At 38.9% G+C, this 17,534-nt stretch overlaps 1 protein-coding gene across 1 annotated transcript in view; it reads left to right on the top strand.

Moving 5' to 3' along the window:
* Positions 1 to 7,025, top strand: part of LOC139859511 (uncharacterized) — a 28,482-nt gene extending 21,457 nt beyond the window's left edge. The window contains exons 3-5 of the mRNA XM_071848293.1: positions 1,297 to 1,437; positions 2,516 to 2,687; positions 6,804 to 7,025. Of these exons, the coding sequence (XP_071704394.1) occupies positions 1,297 to 1,437; positions 2,516 to 2,687; positions 6,804 to 7,025 (535 nt within the window). The remainder of the gene's footprint in view (positions 1 to 1,296; positions 1,438 to 2,515; positions 2,688 to 6,803) is intronic.
* Positions 7,026 to 17,534: the final 10,509 nt, after the last annotated feature.

The following is a 17,534-nucleotide window of genomic DNA, read 5'->3' as shown; positions in this document are numbered from 1 at the left end:
AGACTTGGAAAAGGCTTATGACTGTGTCCTGCGTGAGCTGATCTGGAAGACTCTTAATGTTAGGGGTGTCCCAAGTAGATATATAAGAACTATTAGAGATATGTATGAGGGGGCGAAGACTCTTGTACGTACGACGGTAGGAAACATTGAGTTTTTCCCAGTAGAGGTAGGTTTACATCAGGGATCGACCCTTAGCCCATATCTTTTCACTTTGATTCTAGACGAACTGACTCAAAGGATACAAGATAACATCCCATGGTGCCTAATATTCGCAGACGATATTGTATTAGTTTCGGATTCCCAAGATGAGCTTAACAGAAGGCTAGAGCAATGGAGGATCGTCCTAGAATCAAATGGCCTACGGATTAGCAGACTTAAATCGGAGTACCTTAGATGCGATTTCAGGACGAGCGAAGAGGAACAAGAGGATATAGTGGATGTTCGAATTGGGGATCAACTTTTACCTCCACAAGAGGCCTTTAGATATTTAGGCTCGATGCTCCACAAATCGGGAAGGATAGATGAGGACGTGACACACCGTATACGAGTAGGATGGTTGAAGTGGAGGGTAGCGAAAGGGGTGTTGTGCGACAAGAAGGTACCCCTTAAATTGAAAGGAAAATTCTTCAAGGTGGCAATCAGACCGGCCATGTTGTACGGATCGGAGTGTTGGCCAATGACGAAAGCCCTGGAGAGAAGGATGGAGGTGGCAGAAATGAGGATGCTTAGGTGGATGTGTGGTAAGACTATGCTAGATATGATACCAAATGGAGTTTTTAGGGAGAACTTGGAAGTTGGGAACATAACCAATAAGTTGAGGGAAGGATGACTTAGATGGTTTGGACATGTTTTGAGGCGTCCACTTTTAGCCCCGGTTAGGAGAGTCGAGACCCTCGTTGTTGGGGGCGTAAGGAGAAGGGGTAGACCCAGACGTAGGTTGGAGGATAGATTGAAGCTTGACATGAAGGAGCTCTTATTGACCGAGGACATGACCTCTGATAGGAATTTGTGGAGGAGTAGAATTAGAATAGATGACTAGGTTCTACATATTGTTTATTTATTTTATATATTTATTTTAGTTTCCCTGCCTACTTGCTTGTGCACTTCATTTTTCTTTTTTCTTTTTTTTTTTTTTAATTTGCGTGAGACTTTTCGTTTTGGTTGTACATGTTTTTTTGGATATATAAAATATCTATACCTATTGTAGCATTTTCACATGCTTTATTGCTCTATATGGTTACATGTTTGTATTACTTTATATGACATTTTAATTATACGTACTTTCATATCACATAGTGGTGGTGGTGGTGGTGGTGGTGGTGGGCGGCCGGCCGCGGCTGCGGCTGCGGCGCGGCTGCGTCGCAGCAGCAGCAGCAGCATCAGTAGTAGTAGCTGCTGCAGCAGCAGCCGCCGCCGCCGCAGCCGCCGCAGCAGCAGGTCGGGGATGCCATATTATTTAGTTTAAGTTCATCAGTCCATATTTACATTGGTTGAATTAACCTGCTTAATAGATGGTGGTTAGATATTCAAGAAGTTTTAAATATTTCTTAATAACAAATAAAATCAAAGAAGTATTGTTATAAAAGATAAAAATCACATCACAGAAGAAATTCAGCCATAACAACGTGTAATTGTTGCTAATTTAGCATAATCTGTCATGACTGGAAATAAATTTGACTCCGATTAATTGATAGATTATTGTGATTTGTTTTAAATCACTAACAAAAAAAATTACATACATTTAAAATATGTACTAGACACTTATAAAATAAGTGGTTTATGAAATTCACTCTAATATTTATGATATAATAATAATAATAATAATAATAATAATAATAATAATAATAATAATAATAATAATAATAATAATAATAATAATAATAATGAATAGTTATTAGTTAGTAATATTGTGTGGTGAATTTATAATGAATGAGAAGTTTTATGGTTAAATTATAAAATATGAAAAATTTGTGGTAAGTTTATAAAAAATATAACGTCAAGTATTATGAAGGCTATGGTTGAATTGTAAAAAATAAATAGTTTATTGTAAGTTTGTAAAGATTTTAAAGTTAATATATATATATATATATATATATATATATATATATATATATATATATATATATATATATATTTCGGGTGATAATGGATATATTCATGAATGATCCATACCTGATCCACTAATCATTCATATCCAGTATTTATCCATTTTGATTGTTCATATCCAGTATTCATGTGGATATCCGTCAGATCGAGTTACCATTGTCATCCATAATCATGACTAGTCCCGTTTGATGTAGTAATGTTTATCGAGGCTTTAAAAGATATGAAGTTAGAGTTAGTTTCTCGTTAATCTACTAAAGAGAAGGACGAGCCTCAAAATATAACCTAGGACCAATCTGCTTGGGTGGGTTGGTCTTGGCAACACCACCTTCATTGGTCTAATCCTGGCTTGGCTCCGTTGGGAAAAGCTCACTGCTTGGTTTTGATTTGTTTTTGCGGTTGTCGATCTTAGGTCCGAGGGTTTGTGTAAAGCCTCAGAAATTGTATGTTATTTCTATATAATACTTGTAAGCTTGAATAGTTATTTCGATAATTATTGGTTATACCTGGCAATTGAGTCGGGTCGGGTTGGGTTTGGGTGGGGTCAGAATGGGTTTGGGTCCAAGCGGGTCGGGTCTAACTGGGTTAGAAATTTTATAAAGGGTCTAACGGGTCGGGTCTAAAGTGGGTTGGGTCGGGTCGGGTTGGGTCGATACCCATATTTTTTCGGGTTGGGTCGGGTCGAGACCCATCTTTTATTTTTTTATTTTTTTGAAAAATAAAGATCTGTCAGTTGGCCACTGCTGTTTTAATGGTGAAATGTAATAGAAATTAATATTTATATTTATATATTAAATTAAATACTCCGTATAAACTAAAAAAATATATACTAATATAAAAGAATGAAACAACTTACCCATAAAATTACATGGTTTCTGTTAGGATTTAGGACCCAAACAAGACAAGTGATTAATCACAATCACTAAACCCACGAACGACAAACGAATTAAAACTAAAGCACGGAGAAGAGTTTACTCCACGGACGCAAACCAGAGAAAATTTCTTTAATAAATCGTGCACAATTTACAGGTTACATTAGGGTTGTATTTATAGACAAAACGATAAAAGGAAACTAAATCTTTTGACTTGGCCTGCATGCTGACGAATGTTCCAGTATGTTCCTTCACTTGCTTCGTTTGAATCTTCAACACTCAATAAATCTCCCACTTTGAAGATCTTGAACAAACCCATACCAGATTACCTGCCTCGACTTCATTAAACCTACCCATCTATACCGCCAAGAAAGCTTCTTGGGACACGCATATTCTAACAAACAAGTTAGCAGCTTTCGATAAAGAGTACTTCAACTACACTTGCCAAAACGTAATCTTCACCTTTTACTTGTGTTAAACACCCACAACAACTCTAGATCACCCGATTATGGAACTCCATTTGAACATCGCCGAATAAACACCCGGGACACGCCGCACTTTCACGCCATGGGAAGAAAGACTTTCGACACTCAAATACCTGAGTAATAATCTGATCTTCGTTGCTAGCTTGGGTCATCTCTCGATTTCTGCGCCACCATTGAAGTGTGCGAGACTTCAATCACAAGATTTTAAACAGTAGACAAAACTGCCTCAACTCATCACTCTAGACACGCCCAATCCTGTCATCTACATGTCAATGATCACCCTCATACAGAATTTCCGTATATCACTAATTTTCCTTCCCAGCAATCAAAAAAACTGACAAACGCCCTTGTAGACTATTCATCAAGGCTCCAGTGAGAACGCAGTCACAATCTCGAAATCTACACTTTCAACTTTCCGCTTTCACGCTGGTACACTGATCCTCATAGCTATGAATTTCACGAACCCATCTTCTCAATCTCAAGCACGCTCCCACTGTACTAGTAAGAAAATAAACCGCTGCTACCCGAGAAGAATCTGTTTCGTACCACCCGATCAGTTGCAAATTTCTTTGCCATTGGAGAGTAAAACAAGTACTCGAGTATCTAGTCGGAATCGACGCACTTACACTGTGAAAATCAGAGAAACATATCGCACAACCATCTCTACAACTCCCACTAGTCGTCCAACTCCCACTTACCCGATACTTCCGTTAGTTCCTAAACTCACTCCGAGTTCCCGACATTCTCAACAATATCTTGAAAGCTTCAAGTTCCATGACTTACAAGATTATCCACTCCATTAATCACCTAAGAACTCCTAATTGGTAACCCCGAAAGAAAAAGCTCGTTTGTTGAACCAAACATCACCCAAAACCCTGAGCACTGGTCGAACACGTTCTATCCGACACCCTTCGTCAACCAATCTCCTTAGTAAGAGAAGCTCTAACCCGCCTGCATATTCCACACACTTTGGAATATCTAACCAAAACCTTTGGTTGTCCCGTTTCAAAACCGCAAGCATAAAAACTTCCCCGATAACTCTCACTGTCGATAATAACCCGGATGTAATCCCCCCGTTATCCAAACTACAAACCTGAAAGATCACCCTCGTGAGCTTTTGTAACAAGCCAACATCCTAAAATATCCAGCTCGTATCGCCCGAAGTTTCTGAGACTAAACTATCTCGCACTCGCGTCATCAAAACCCGAAAAAGTTCACCCTGAAAACTGCACAGATTCGAAAAATCGTATCACAAAATTCAAAGGTCCGATCATCACCAATTTTAAACCACCAGTAGATCCGACCGTTTTGCAATACCAGTAAAAATTTCAGATCGATCCAACGGTAGACGAATTTACAATGAATTTTCTACTTCTGCTGCACAATCACAAAACCCCAAGAGTTTTCATGACGGCTATCAACTTCGAAAACACATAACTCCAAATCTAACGGTCCGATCACTTTCAAATTTTTACAGCCTCTAGATCTACTTGTCGAACACCTACAGTCCAATTTTTAGGTCGATCCAACGGTAGACGAATCGGAAATGATTTTCCTACTACAGCTGCGCAATAAAACCCCAACCTGATTTGCTGCAACTTTGGAAACTCATATCTCTCAATTGAGCGGTCCGATCTCTACGAAATTTTGACCACAATTAGATATATGAGTCGAAAACCCCCAGTTAAAATATCATGGCGATCCAACGGTTAACGAACCCGCTATGAATTTTCTTCTGCAGCAGTTTCTGAACATTCGAATTTTGAAAATCTCTCCCGCAACATAACTTATCGATCCGACCACCAACTCCGTTACCACCGCGAGCCACCGTAATAATCTATTAGTAATCATGGACAATTATAATAGATTATATCACGAGTACACAGACCATACCCGCGAGTTCTTCGCGATCAACTAAGTCTCTAGATCTCGATCCATGTTGCACAAACCCTAGATCTATCGTTTGTTCATGCTTTCAACTCGCCATCGCTCCCACTCGAAACTATGAGCTCTTGATACCACTTGTTAGGATTTAGGACCCAAACAAGACAAGTGATTGATCACAATCACTAAACCCACGAACGACAAACGAATTAAAACTAAAGCATAAAGTAAACGACGCAAGGATTTAATGTGGTTATATCCCAACTCCAAACACGGAGAAGGGTTTACTCTATGGGCGCAAACCAGAGAAAATTTCTTTAATAATTCGTGCACACTTTACAGGTTACATTAGGGTTGTATTTATAGACAAAACGATAAAAGGAAACTAAATCTTTCGACTTGGCCTGCAAGCTGACGAATGTTCCAGAATGTTCCTTCACTTGCTTCGTTTGAATCTTCAACACTCAACAGTTTCTGTAGAGCAGTGAGCTATGAGATAATATATTATATAGAACATATTATATCAAAACCATATAAAAGTTTAAATCTTCCATTTGTTATAGAGAAGGGTAGAGGTAGAAGATACAGAAAAATCGAGAAATAGCAAACCCCCAATTACTACGTTGTTGAGATTTTTGACGCTAGCAGGCTTCCCTCAATTACTACGGAAGTTAATAATTAAAAACTGAAAAAGGAGACTAGCGAAATAGCGATAAACTTTAAATAACATTATTTGAAGCATATCGTGAATTGCCGATTTGGTTTTTGTTACAAAATTTGTGTTGTGGATCTTCCGACCCAGACAAACCTACACAAAGGACCCATTGGACCCGTCACTTTTCTCTTGTGATATAAACAGTTCAAATGTGAACCCTCTAGATTTCTTGCTCTTTATAAATTGAGACCCACTGGACCCTAAAGTTTTGACCCAATGGACCTATTTTTTAGGTTTTGGGTTTGGTTTGCCAGGTATAATTATTGCGCACTTTCACCATTTTACTTACAACCTTTTCATACAAACTTGAAATTAAGTGATTCAAAAGCCCGGATCCTTGTAATTCGAATACGTATGATAAAATGTGGGCCAGAGGAGTCTCCCGGATCGGGATTATCCACTCCTGGACCGGGAGATGGCGCGGGCCAGGTTGATCCAATTATGTTAATTTTGGGAAGTTTAGGGGTGCAGAGTGAAAATGTTGCAAAGTTAGTTTATATATCAGAAAAGATAAAAATTTTGCTATTGAGATCTTTACTAGTCGCCTTACTTTTGCATTATTGCTTTGGTCGGCTAATTCTCAGTTTCAAATATTGTCACATGCTTATAAGTGCACAAATACACTAACTAGTCATGAAGAGCAACATCATAACCTGCGACATCTACACTCGGACGTCCATATTTGCTAGTGTGAGCCCGCCCGTCGATTATGATGTATAAGTTGGCTTACTAGTTATCTGGCAGCCTGTTACATCTACACACGGACGTCCAAATATGTCCAACAAGTGTTTCAAAGGTGCTATACTTGATTGTGTTGCCATGATTTTTCGATTTCTCTCTGAGCACATTGAGTTAGGCTCTAGTCATATTGAAAAAGGATACAATTATGGGTTCATCAAACGAGGATTTGAGGGACAACCTCATGGTTGGAGGGGGTTGATATTCGACGTGCTTGAAACTGGGTAGTGTTCGGTCCCGGACGCGGAGGAGGGTCCGATCTAAAAAGGGTGGGAGACTGAGGTCAAGGCCACAAGTCATTCAGACCAGGTCTTAATGATGTGTGTCGCACATGTTCCATTGTTGATGCAATGGTGCATCCCAAGTCATCGCAAAACACCTCTGCATTTGAAGTTACCTGCTCAAATTACAAAAACAAACTTATTTGTGTTTAAATAGAACAGTTTGTGAATAATTTTTATTGATAAGAGCCGTTAAATATGATTACAAAACCATACACAACAAGAGAAATGATACAGTCCAGCTACAACATGAAGAGCCCAATAATGTGAGGCCCAAGAGAAGTGAATCCACCAGTGTGGAGAAAGGATTATCACTAAGCCCATTAAGGGCCCAAGAAGTGAAAAGAGGGATACTGAAATGTACAGTTGTTTGTTGTAACTGAATGTAATAAATAGGTCAATTGTAGATGATGAATGTAACGATTCTTTCAATTTGTAACTGAATTCTGTTTTCTCTCTCAAAATTCTGTTGGAGATAGTGGCCATCTCGAATAGGTCATATCATTTGGTGCTTTCATTGTTGAAACAACCCAACCCGCATTCAATCGACTAAGGTTTTTTTTAATCAATAACGCGCCATTCGAATGATCGCCAATGTAAACCATTTCATACAACTCGTTTAAACGTACAACATGATTAAAGTTTACATCATGGGCACGAAGGCCCTTAAGCAAAAGTAATACAAGTTCGACCCATAATTGATAGTTTTAAACCAAACGACACTCAAGCATGGTTTGGGGCTAAACTACCCAAAACGCCTAGGTCGACTTCCAAAAGCTTCCTCAAGCATCAATATGGGAATATCTAATTCCCGGCAACCCCTTTCCCCTTATCCGCATTCGTACCTAAAAAGTAAACAACGAGAGGGGTAAGCAAAGCTTAGTGAATGCAATAATTATACATATACATATACAACTTACCTACTTGCACTCACTTACACAATTTCCGCATACATACTAGCAATGTAAATAGCATACCATCATAAAGTATAACGCAAAATCTCCGATAACACAGCTAGTTTAATAATAGCATAACCCAAGCAATACGATATGCTACACTATAACACAACATTGATGTTCGCAACATCCATTAGTATTCAAGATTTTAAGGCTAGCCCTACGAATGGTATCGTCAACATCGAACTTAATTCCCATTCGTCCTATTAAATGTGGTAACGTCAACATCGAACTTAAACCCACACATGAGGTATCGTCAACATCGAACTTAAACCCTCATCGAAGATCACTACAATAGTGGTATGGCTTCGTCAACATCGAAATTTAAATCCATACATGAGGTATCGTCAACATCGAACTTTAACCCTCATCCAAACAAACAATAACCTCTAGGATATGGTATCGTCAACATCGAACTTTAACCCATACCCCACAAGCAAATAAATCATATACATACATATATAATTATTCCACTCACCTTATCGCCTTTGGTGAACTAGAAATCGAGCTCGCGACCTTCAATGTAATGCACCTATCACATTATGCATTTAAATAACATACAATCTAGTGGACTAACCACCAACACTTAACTCTTTAGCATTTAATGATCTAAATGCATTAAATAACTTACATCCACCAAAACCGCCCATTGATGGCCATGACTCATCATAAATCACTAAAAGCTAGTGATTAGAGTCTACTAACACCAACTAACACAATTGATGGGTATTTCATACCCATCTCACCCAACTAGGCCAACCATTACTCATTTGACCCATTTTAACACTTGACTTACAAGTTTTGATCAAACTTAACCCATTAACAATCTTTCATCATTTAATAAGTGTATTAGTGACTAACAACACAATTAACACTTACAAAATCTCAATTACATGACCAAACCCTAGATTAACACCATTTGGGTTTCCTTACATCAAATTAACCCAAATTCACCCCTTTAAGTCCCCAAATGGGTCTTACAAGTCTCAAATGACCAACCCTAGCCATAAATTACTAAAACTCAAAACATGGAGTTAAGACTTACCAATACTATCTACTCGTAGCTAAGAACGAGGAGAACAATTTTACTTCTTGCTCCAAAGATCAAATCTCAAATCTTCACTCTCAAATCTCACTTTGAATTCAAATGGGTTTTGTGTTTGAGAGAAAAATAGAGAAAAAAATGGAAAAGAAATGAATAAAGATGGATAAGTGGCTGAGATTTAGAGTCCCAATCAGATCCACACGCGAAAGGACGAATATACCCTCGAATTAACCCTTTTTAAAACTGAATTCGGAGTCAGACTGACAGCAAGGTCGCGGCGCGACCTCCATATGCCGCGGCGCGGCGTTTCACATAAAATCCGAGCTGTTTAAACCTCCTCCTGAATCTGGTTCGAGTTATTTGTCGCGGCGCAACCAGAACCCTCGCGGCGCGGCAATGGCCTAAAACTGACCATTTCGACAACTTTAATCCAACTATCGATTTATGTTACTTGTACACTTTGTTCTCGCTTCCTATATACGTCTAAACTCCATCATAATGCCTCACATGTCTTAAAACACTCCTAAACCATGTGTATACTCATACACACATACATTCTCATGCGTAATATATATATATACATATCTCGTATACATCAAATTAACTCTTTAAATTATTTAATCACGTAAACAAACGAATTATAAACGTACTAACGATTAAATATGTACCTTAATTCACGTATGGGAAAAACGGGATGTTACAACTCTCCTTAATTCACGTATGGGAAAAACGGGATGTTACAACTCTCCCCCACTTGAATCGTAGCGCGTCCTCGCGATCCAAGCCGCATGACAAGCCGAAAGGTAAACTAAAACAAACTCTTCGGATTCCCACGTAAACTCGGAACCCTTTCGATGACGCCATTGGACCTTAAAGGTCCTCACCTCCTTGTTACGCAACAATTTAACCTTTTCATCAAGAATGGTTATCGATTCTTCAACATACTCGAGCTTGTTGTTCAAGGTAATCTCATCTAACGGCACCCAAGTCGAGTCATCCGCAAGACACTTACGGAGATGGGAAACATGAAATGTATTATGGATTCCCGCAAGCTCTTCGGCTAACTCTAGTCTATAAGCAACCTCACCAACTCGTGCCAAAACCTTGAAAGGACCAATAAACCGAGGAGCTAACTTTCCTCGTTTTCGAAACCGAATAACACCTTTCCATGGCGAGACCTTAAGCATCACCATGTCACCTTCCTGAAACTCAATCGGTCGCCTTCCTTTATCGGCATAAGATTTTTGTCTATCTTGCGCCGCCTTAAGTCGAGCCCGAATCATCTCAATCTTACTATTCGTCTCTAAGACCAAATTGGTACTCCCGATTTCTCGTTGACCCACTTCACCCCAACAAATAGGAGTTCGACACCTACGTCCATAAAGCATCTCATAAGGTGGCATTCCAATACTAGTGTGGTAACTATTATTGTACGAGAATTCCACCAATGGTAAGTGCTCGTCCCAACTACCACCGAAATCAATAACACACGCCCTTAACATATCTTCCAACGTTTGATTTGTACGCCCGGTTTGACCGTCCGTTTGAGGATGATACGCTGTGCTCATCTTCAATTGAGTACCCATATCTTCGTGAAACTTATTCCAAAACCGAGACGTGAAACGAGTATCTCTATCCGAAGGAATAGATATAGGAACCCCATGTCTCGATATCACCTCCTTGATAAACAACTTGGACAAAGTCTCCGACGATACCGTTTCTCGAATGGGAAGAAACAAGGAACTCTTCGTCAATCGATATACTATCACCCAAATCGTATCAAATTGGGTTCTCGCCGTCTTTGGTAATTTGGTAATGAAGTCCATGGTAATGTGCTCTCATTTCCATTTCAGGACTTCCAATGATTGTAGCTTACCGTACGGCTTTTGATGTTCGGTTTTAACTTGCAAACATGTGACGCATTGTTCAACATACTTAACAACATCACGTTTCATGCCGGGTCACCAATACTCTTTCTTTAAATCATAGTACATCTTTGTTGCACCCGAATGAATGGAATACTTTGACTTATGTGCTTCATCAAGTAGCACCCTTCGGTAGCCACCCATCTTAGGTACCCACACTCTTTCTTGAAAAGACAACAAACCATGCGGGCCTAAGGTAATAGACTCAGTTTGCCCCACAATTCGTTCCTCATGTTTATTGTTAACAAAAGCTTCAATTTGAATCTCACCAAGCTTTACAAGAAAATCGTTAGTAATAATCATGCGTAACGATCCTACTCGTATCGCCGGATGTTGACTCTTTCGACTTAGCGCATCCGCGACCACGTTCGCCTTTCCCGGATGGTAAAGTATCTCACAATCATAATCTTTTACCACATCCATCCATCTATGTTGACGATAATTCAAATCTCGTTGATCAAAAAGATGTTTTAAGCTCTTGTGATCCGAATATATCGTACACTTGACACCGTACAAATAATGGCACCAAATTTTCAACGCATGAACAACCGCCGCCAACTCAAGATCATGAGTCAGATATCTCGTTTCGTGTTCCTTTAATTGTCGAGAGGCATAAGCGATGACTTTACCTCTTTGCATTAGAACACACCCGAGCCCATTTAAAGACGCATCACAATAAACCGTCATGTCTTCTACCCCTTCCGGCAATACTAACACCGGAGCTTGACACAACTTCTCTTTTAACAATTGAAAAGCAATTTCTTGCTCGTTCTCCCAATTAAATTTCACGTTCTTTCTCGTCAATTTAGTCAATGGAGAAGCGATCTTAGAAAAGTCTTGGATAAACCGACGATAATAACCGGCCAATCCGAGAAAACTTCAGATTTTCGAAGGCGTAGTCGGTCGTCCCCAACTCTTCACCGTCTCAATCTTCCCCGTGTCTACTTGAATACCATCCTTGTTCAAAATATGGCCAAGGAATTGAACTTCCCTTAGCCAAAATTCACATTTGGAGAATTTTGCATATAACTTCTCCTTCCGCAACGTTTTCAACACACCACGCAAATGATGTTCATGTTCCTTCATACTCTTCGAATAGACAAGTATGTCGTCAATGAACACAATAACCGACTTGTCCAACATAGGTTGGCACACTCGGTTCATAAGGTCCATGAATGTCGCCGGTGCATTCGTAAGACCGAAAGGAATAACCACAAACTCAAAATGGCCGTAACGAGTTTGAAAAGCCGTTTTATCTATATCTTCCTCACGGACCCGCATTTGGTGATAGCCGGACCGTAAGTCAATTTTAGAAAAATAAGTCGCGCCTTGGAGTTGATTAAACAAATCGTCAATCCGAGGCAATGGATAGCGATTCTTGATCGTCACTTTATTCAACTCCCGATAATCGATGCACATCCGCATACTACCATCCTTCTTCTTCACAAATAAAACTGGAGCGCCCTACGGCGAAGCACTCGGTCGAATAAAACCCTTCTCAAGCAACTCTTGGGTTTGATTTAACAACTCTTGCATTTCCGTTGGTGCTAAACGATAAGGAGTTTTAGCAATGGGAGTAGCACCCGGAACCAACTCAATGCGAAATTCAACTTGTCTTTCCGCCGGAACACCCGGTAATTCATCCGGAAAAATGTCTTCGAATTCATTAACCACCGGAATTTCACGAATGGGTGGTGGCTCTTCACGAGTATCAACTACATGGGCAAGAAAAGCCATGCCACCACTAACAAGAAAACGACGTGCCCGTGCATAATGACACAAGTCTTCTCCGTCCCTCGCCATGAATAATTAACTCTCCCACACTTGGGGTTTTCACACGAATAGATTTTTCATGGCATGCAATATAGGCTCTATAACGATCGAGCCAATCCATACCAACGACAATATCGAATTCATCCAAGGTCATCGGGATAAGATCAATTTTAAACATTTCGAAACCAAACACAATATCACAATCGTTACAAACATCAACCCCTAGAACCATCTTACCATCCTCTATTTCAACTTCTACCGGATGACTTAACTTAGCTAAAGGTTTATCAAGCTTAGACACAAAACGCGGAGATACAAACGATAAATTAGCACCGCTATCAAATAGTATCCTTGCCGGATTAGAGTTAACCATGAAAGTACCTGAGACAACTTCGTTGGATTGCTTGGCCTCATCATTCGTCATCAAATAATTGCGACCCCTAGCCGTGCCCGCCGCCTTCTCCAACCGTTTAACATGATCGGTGTTTAAATCGGGACACTCCGACTTTCGGTGTCCTTCTTTGTTGCAATTAAAACAAGTGAGTTTGTTTGTCGAAGAAGGCTTCGTACAATCTCGAGCCAAATGACCTCGTACCCCACAATTGTAGCAAGTAGGGATAAAGTTTTCGAAACCACCCTTCTTTACACTATTTACACTTTCGGAACCTTTCTTGCTTTTCTTGTTGGAAAAGTTCGAATGACTCGAACCTTCGAATTTTCTCTTAGAGAAAGAGAAGTCGCTTCTTTTTGGAACCTCCGGCTCGAAACCCCGAGCCAATTCAAATAACTCATCAAAACACTTAGCCATTCCCCGACTAATCTTACTCTTCAACTCATCGCTTAGTGTACGATAAAAATCTAGCATCAACTTGTGATCATCACCAAGATACTCCGGACAAAAATGAGTCTTTGCCAAGAAGGTAGACTTGAGAGTAACCAAGTCCAATGAACCTTGTCACAATATTGTGCAACTCGTCCCGGATTCTATCAAGGTCGGAAGGAGTTCGGTATTCTTTGAAAAATTCCTTTTTAAACTCTTCCCACGTCAAGTTCATGCATTGCTCTTCCCCATATAATCGGATTTTATCGTCCCACCACAACTTGGCCTCTTCACGCAACATACTAGAACCGTACCTCGTTTTCTTCTCGGGAGGACACTCCGCGGTACGGAAAGCCCCCTCGATATCAGAGATCCAACATGTGCTTTTCAACGGATCCCTTACTCCATTAAACATAGGAGGTTGAACATCCTTAAAATTTTTGTAATGGAAGTCTCGCCTTCCATGTCCACCGTTACCATCACCCCCTTCACCACGAGGATAGATATTTCTAGCTTCTAATGCCTCTTCGATCGCGGCATTCATTCGTTCATTTATTAACTCGGTTACTTGCCCATCAACCGATTCTTGGAAAACCTTTCGGACATCCTCAAGAAATTCTGCTCTTTGCTTTTTAATGATGGTCTCAACTTTGGCCGTAAACTCGAGGTCCTCGCTCGTACCTCTCTCATGATTCTCGGGTCCGTTTCTCGTCTTCATACTATAAAACGGAAATAGATTAAACAATGAAACGAATGGATACAACATAATATTCATATACACCTCACCGCCCCATCTTACTCAACAATCGTCGTACATCGCTTGTTTGACACGATTTGAACCCGTAACAATGGTAGCTAATCATTGTTACGCGAGCACGTCGCATTAACTCGCTAGTACAACGTCTATCTCACTTGATGATTGCAAAACACAACACAAAACAATTAGCACATAGTTAGTTCACCTAAACCTAGGCACTAACCAATCCCGGTCCGACCCGTCTCCTACAAGTCCCGCATAACGCGCATACACAATAAAGTCTAAGTCTAGGCACCTATCTCAAGTTGCCTAAATCCCTTAGACCATGCTCTGATACCACTTGAAACAACTCAACCCGCATTCAATCGACTAATTTTTTTTTTTATCAATAACGCGCCATTCGAATGATCGCCAACGAAAACCATTTCATACAACCCGTTTAAACGTACAACATGTTTAAAGTTTACTTCATGGGCACGAAGGCCCTTAAGCAAAAGTAATACAAGTTCGACCCATAATTGATAGTTTTAAATCAAACGACACTCGAGCATGGTTTGGGGCTAAACTACCCAAAACGCCTAGGTCGACTTCCAAAAGCTTCCTCAAGCATCAATATGGGAATATCTAATTCCCAGCAACCCCTTTCCCCTTATCCGCATTCGTACCTAAAAAGTAAACAACGAGAGGGGTAAGCAAAGCTTAGTGAATGCAATAATTATACATATACATATACAACTTACCTACTTGCACTCACTTACACAATATCCGCATACATACTAGCAATGTAAATAGCATACCATCATAAAGTATAACGCAAAATCTCCAATAACACAATCTAGTTTAATAATAGCATAACCCAAGTAATACGATATGCTACACTATAACATTACATTGATGTTCGCAACATCCACTAGTATTTTTCAAGATTTCAAGGCTAGCCCTACGAATGGTATCGTCAACATCGAACTTAATTCCCATTCGTCCTATTAAATGTGGTATCGTCAACATCGAACTTAAACCCACACATGAGGTATCATCAACATCGAACTTAAACCCTCATCGAAGATCACTAAGATAGTGGTATGGCTTCGTCAACATCGAACTTTAAATCCATACATGAGGTATCGTCAACATCGAACTTTAACCCTCATCCAAACAAACAATAACCTCTAGGATATGGTATCGTCAACATCGAACTTTAACCCATACCCCACAAGCAAATAAATCATATACATACATATATAATTATTCCACTCACCTTATCACCTTTGGTGAACTAGAAATCAAGCTCGCGACCTTCAATGTAATGCACCTATCACATTATGCATTTAAATAACATACAATCTAGTGGACTAACCACCAACACTTAACTCTTTAGCATTTAATGATCTAAATGCATTAAATAACTTACATCCACCAAACCGCCCATTGATGGCCATGACTCATCATAAATCACTAAAAGCTAGTGATTAGAGTCTACTAACACCAACTAACACAATTGATGGGTATTTCATACCCATCTCACCCAACTAGACCAACCAATACTCATTTGACCCATTTTAACACTTGACTTACAAGTTTTGGTCAAACTTATCCCATTAACAATCTTTCATCATTTAATAAGTGTATTAGTGACTAACAACACAATTAACACTTACAAAATCCCAATTACATGACTGATGTGTGCGAGGTGTAGTACGAAATAGATTATATTTTACTACGAAATACTATTAAATACTATACAATTTTACACAAGTTATTTATTTATTTATTGAATGGATATACCTAAACCTTGCTACAACACTTATAGGCAGTGTACCTAATCGTAGAGTAGTGTAGTTTTTAGTAAGTCCGGTTCGTTCCACAGGGATACAACTAAGTTTAACGCTATAATTTTAAAAACTATATTTGTATAAATATATATATTTATTTATATAAGTAGTATTATTATTATTATAAAAAGGGGGGTTTTTACCGTTTAGTGATCGGTTTGTCGATTTTAAGATTTAAATCACAGTTAAAACCTAATGTAAAATATTAAATATAAATACAACTTAATTTAAAGCGTAAAGTAAATAACGATAAATAAAAGTGCGATAATTAAAAGTACGATAATTAAAAGTGCAATAATTTAAAGTACAAAAAATAAAATGACGATAAATAAAAGTGCGATGAGATATAAAATAAAGGAATTATGCTTATTTAAACTTCCGTAATCATGATGTTCGACGTGTTGATTTTAATTTATTTCCATGGGTTAATTGTCCTTTGTCCTGGATTATTCGATATGTCCATCTGGTTTTTGTCCATAACAGTCCATCGGTCATAAATATAAAGTACGAGTGTCCTCGTCAAATTTCCCTTATACCCGAAGTCAAATATTCTAACTAATTGGGGACTTAAACTGTAATAAGGTTTTAATACATTGTTAATGATTACACCAGGTTATCGACTGTGTGCAATCCAAGGTTTTAATACTTTATTAACAATTACACCAAGTGTCCTTGTATGTAATCCACCCCTGTTTTAATGAGTCCATTGACTATTAATCCATTCCTGTATCCGGTTAAATGAACGATTATTAGTATTTATAAATATCCCGCCCATCGTGTCCGATCGAGTGTATGTGGTTATTTATAATTACCTCAAATTGTAAATCTCTATATTAAATTAACAAACTATCATTCAGTTAAACAAATATAAAGCCCATTAATAGCCCATAGTGCAATTTCCACAAGTGTCGGTCTTTTGTCCAAACCCCAATTATGGTCCAAAGCCCAATAACCCCGTCTTTATAGTTAGTCCAACATCACGATTACTTCGGCTTAAATAAACATAATAATAATTTTGCTACGAGACATTAATTTAAAAAGGTTGAACATAACTTACAATGAGTATTAATAGCGTAGTGTTACACGGACAGAATTTCGACTTACAAACTTAAAACATTCGCCACTATAACCTTATTATTATTAACTTAATATTAAAATTATAATTATAAAATAAATATAAATATATTTGATAGAGTGCAGAGAAGTGTATGATGAAGGTGTAAATAACTCGTCGCCCAAACTTGCAATTTATAGGACCTGACCAAGTTTTTGAGGCCATGCGATCGCATGGGATATGTACCTTCTGGCCATGCGATCGCATGGCTATCTGGGACAGCTCACATTGCTT

The sequence above is a fragment of the Rutidosis leptorrhynchoides genome, chromosome 7 (genome assembly GCF_046630445.1).
Source record: "Rutidosis leptorrhynchoides isolate AG116_Rl617_1_P2 chromosome 7, CSIRO_AGI_Rlap_v1, whole genome shotgun sequence".
Taxonomy (NCBI): Eukaryota; Viridiplantae; Streptophyta; class Magnoliopsida; order Asterales; family Asteraceae; genus Rutidosis; species Rutidosis leptorrhynchoides.
Note: the sequence above shows the minus strand (reverse complement) of the source record. Positions and strands in the feature narration are given on the sequence as shown.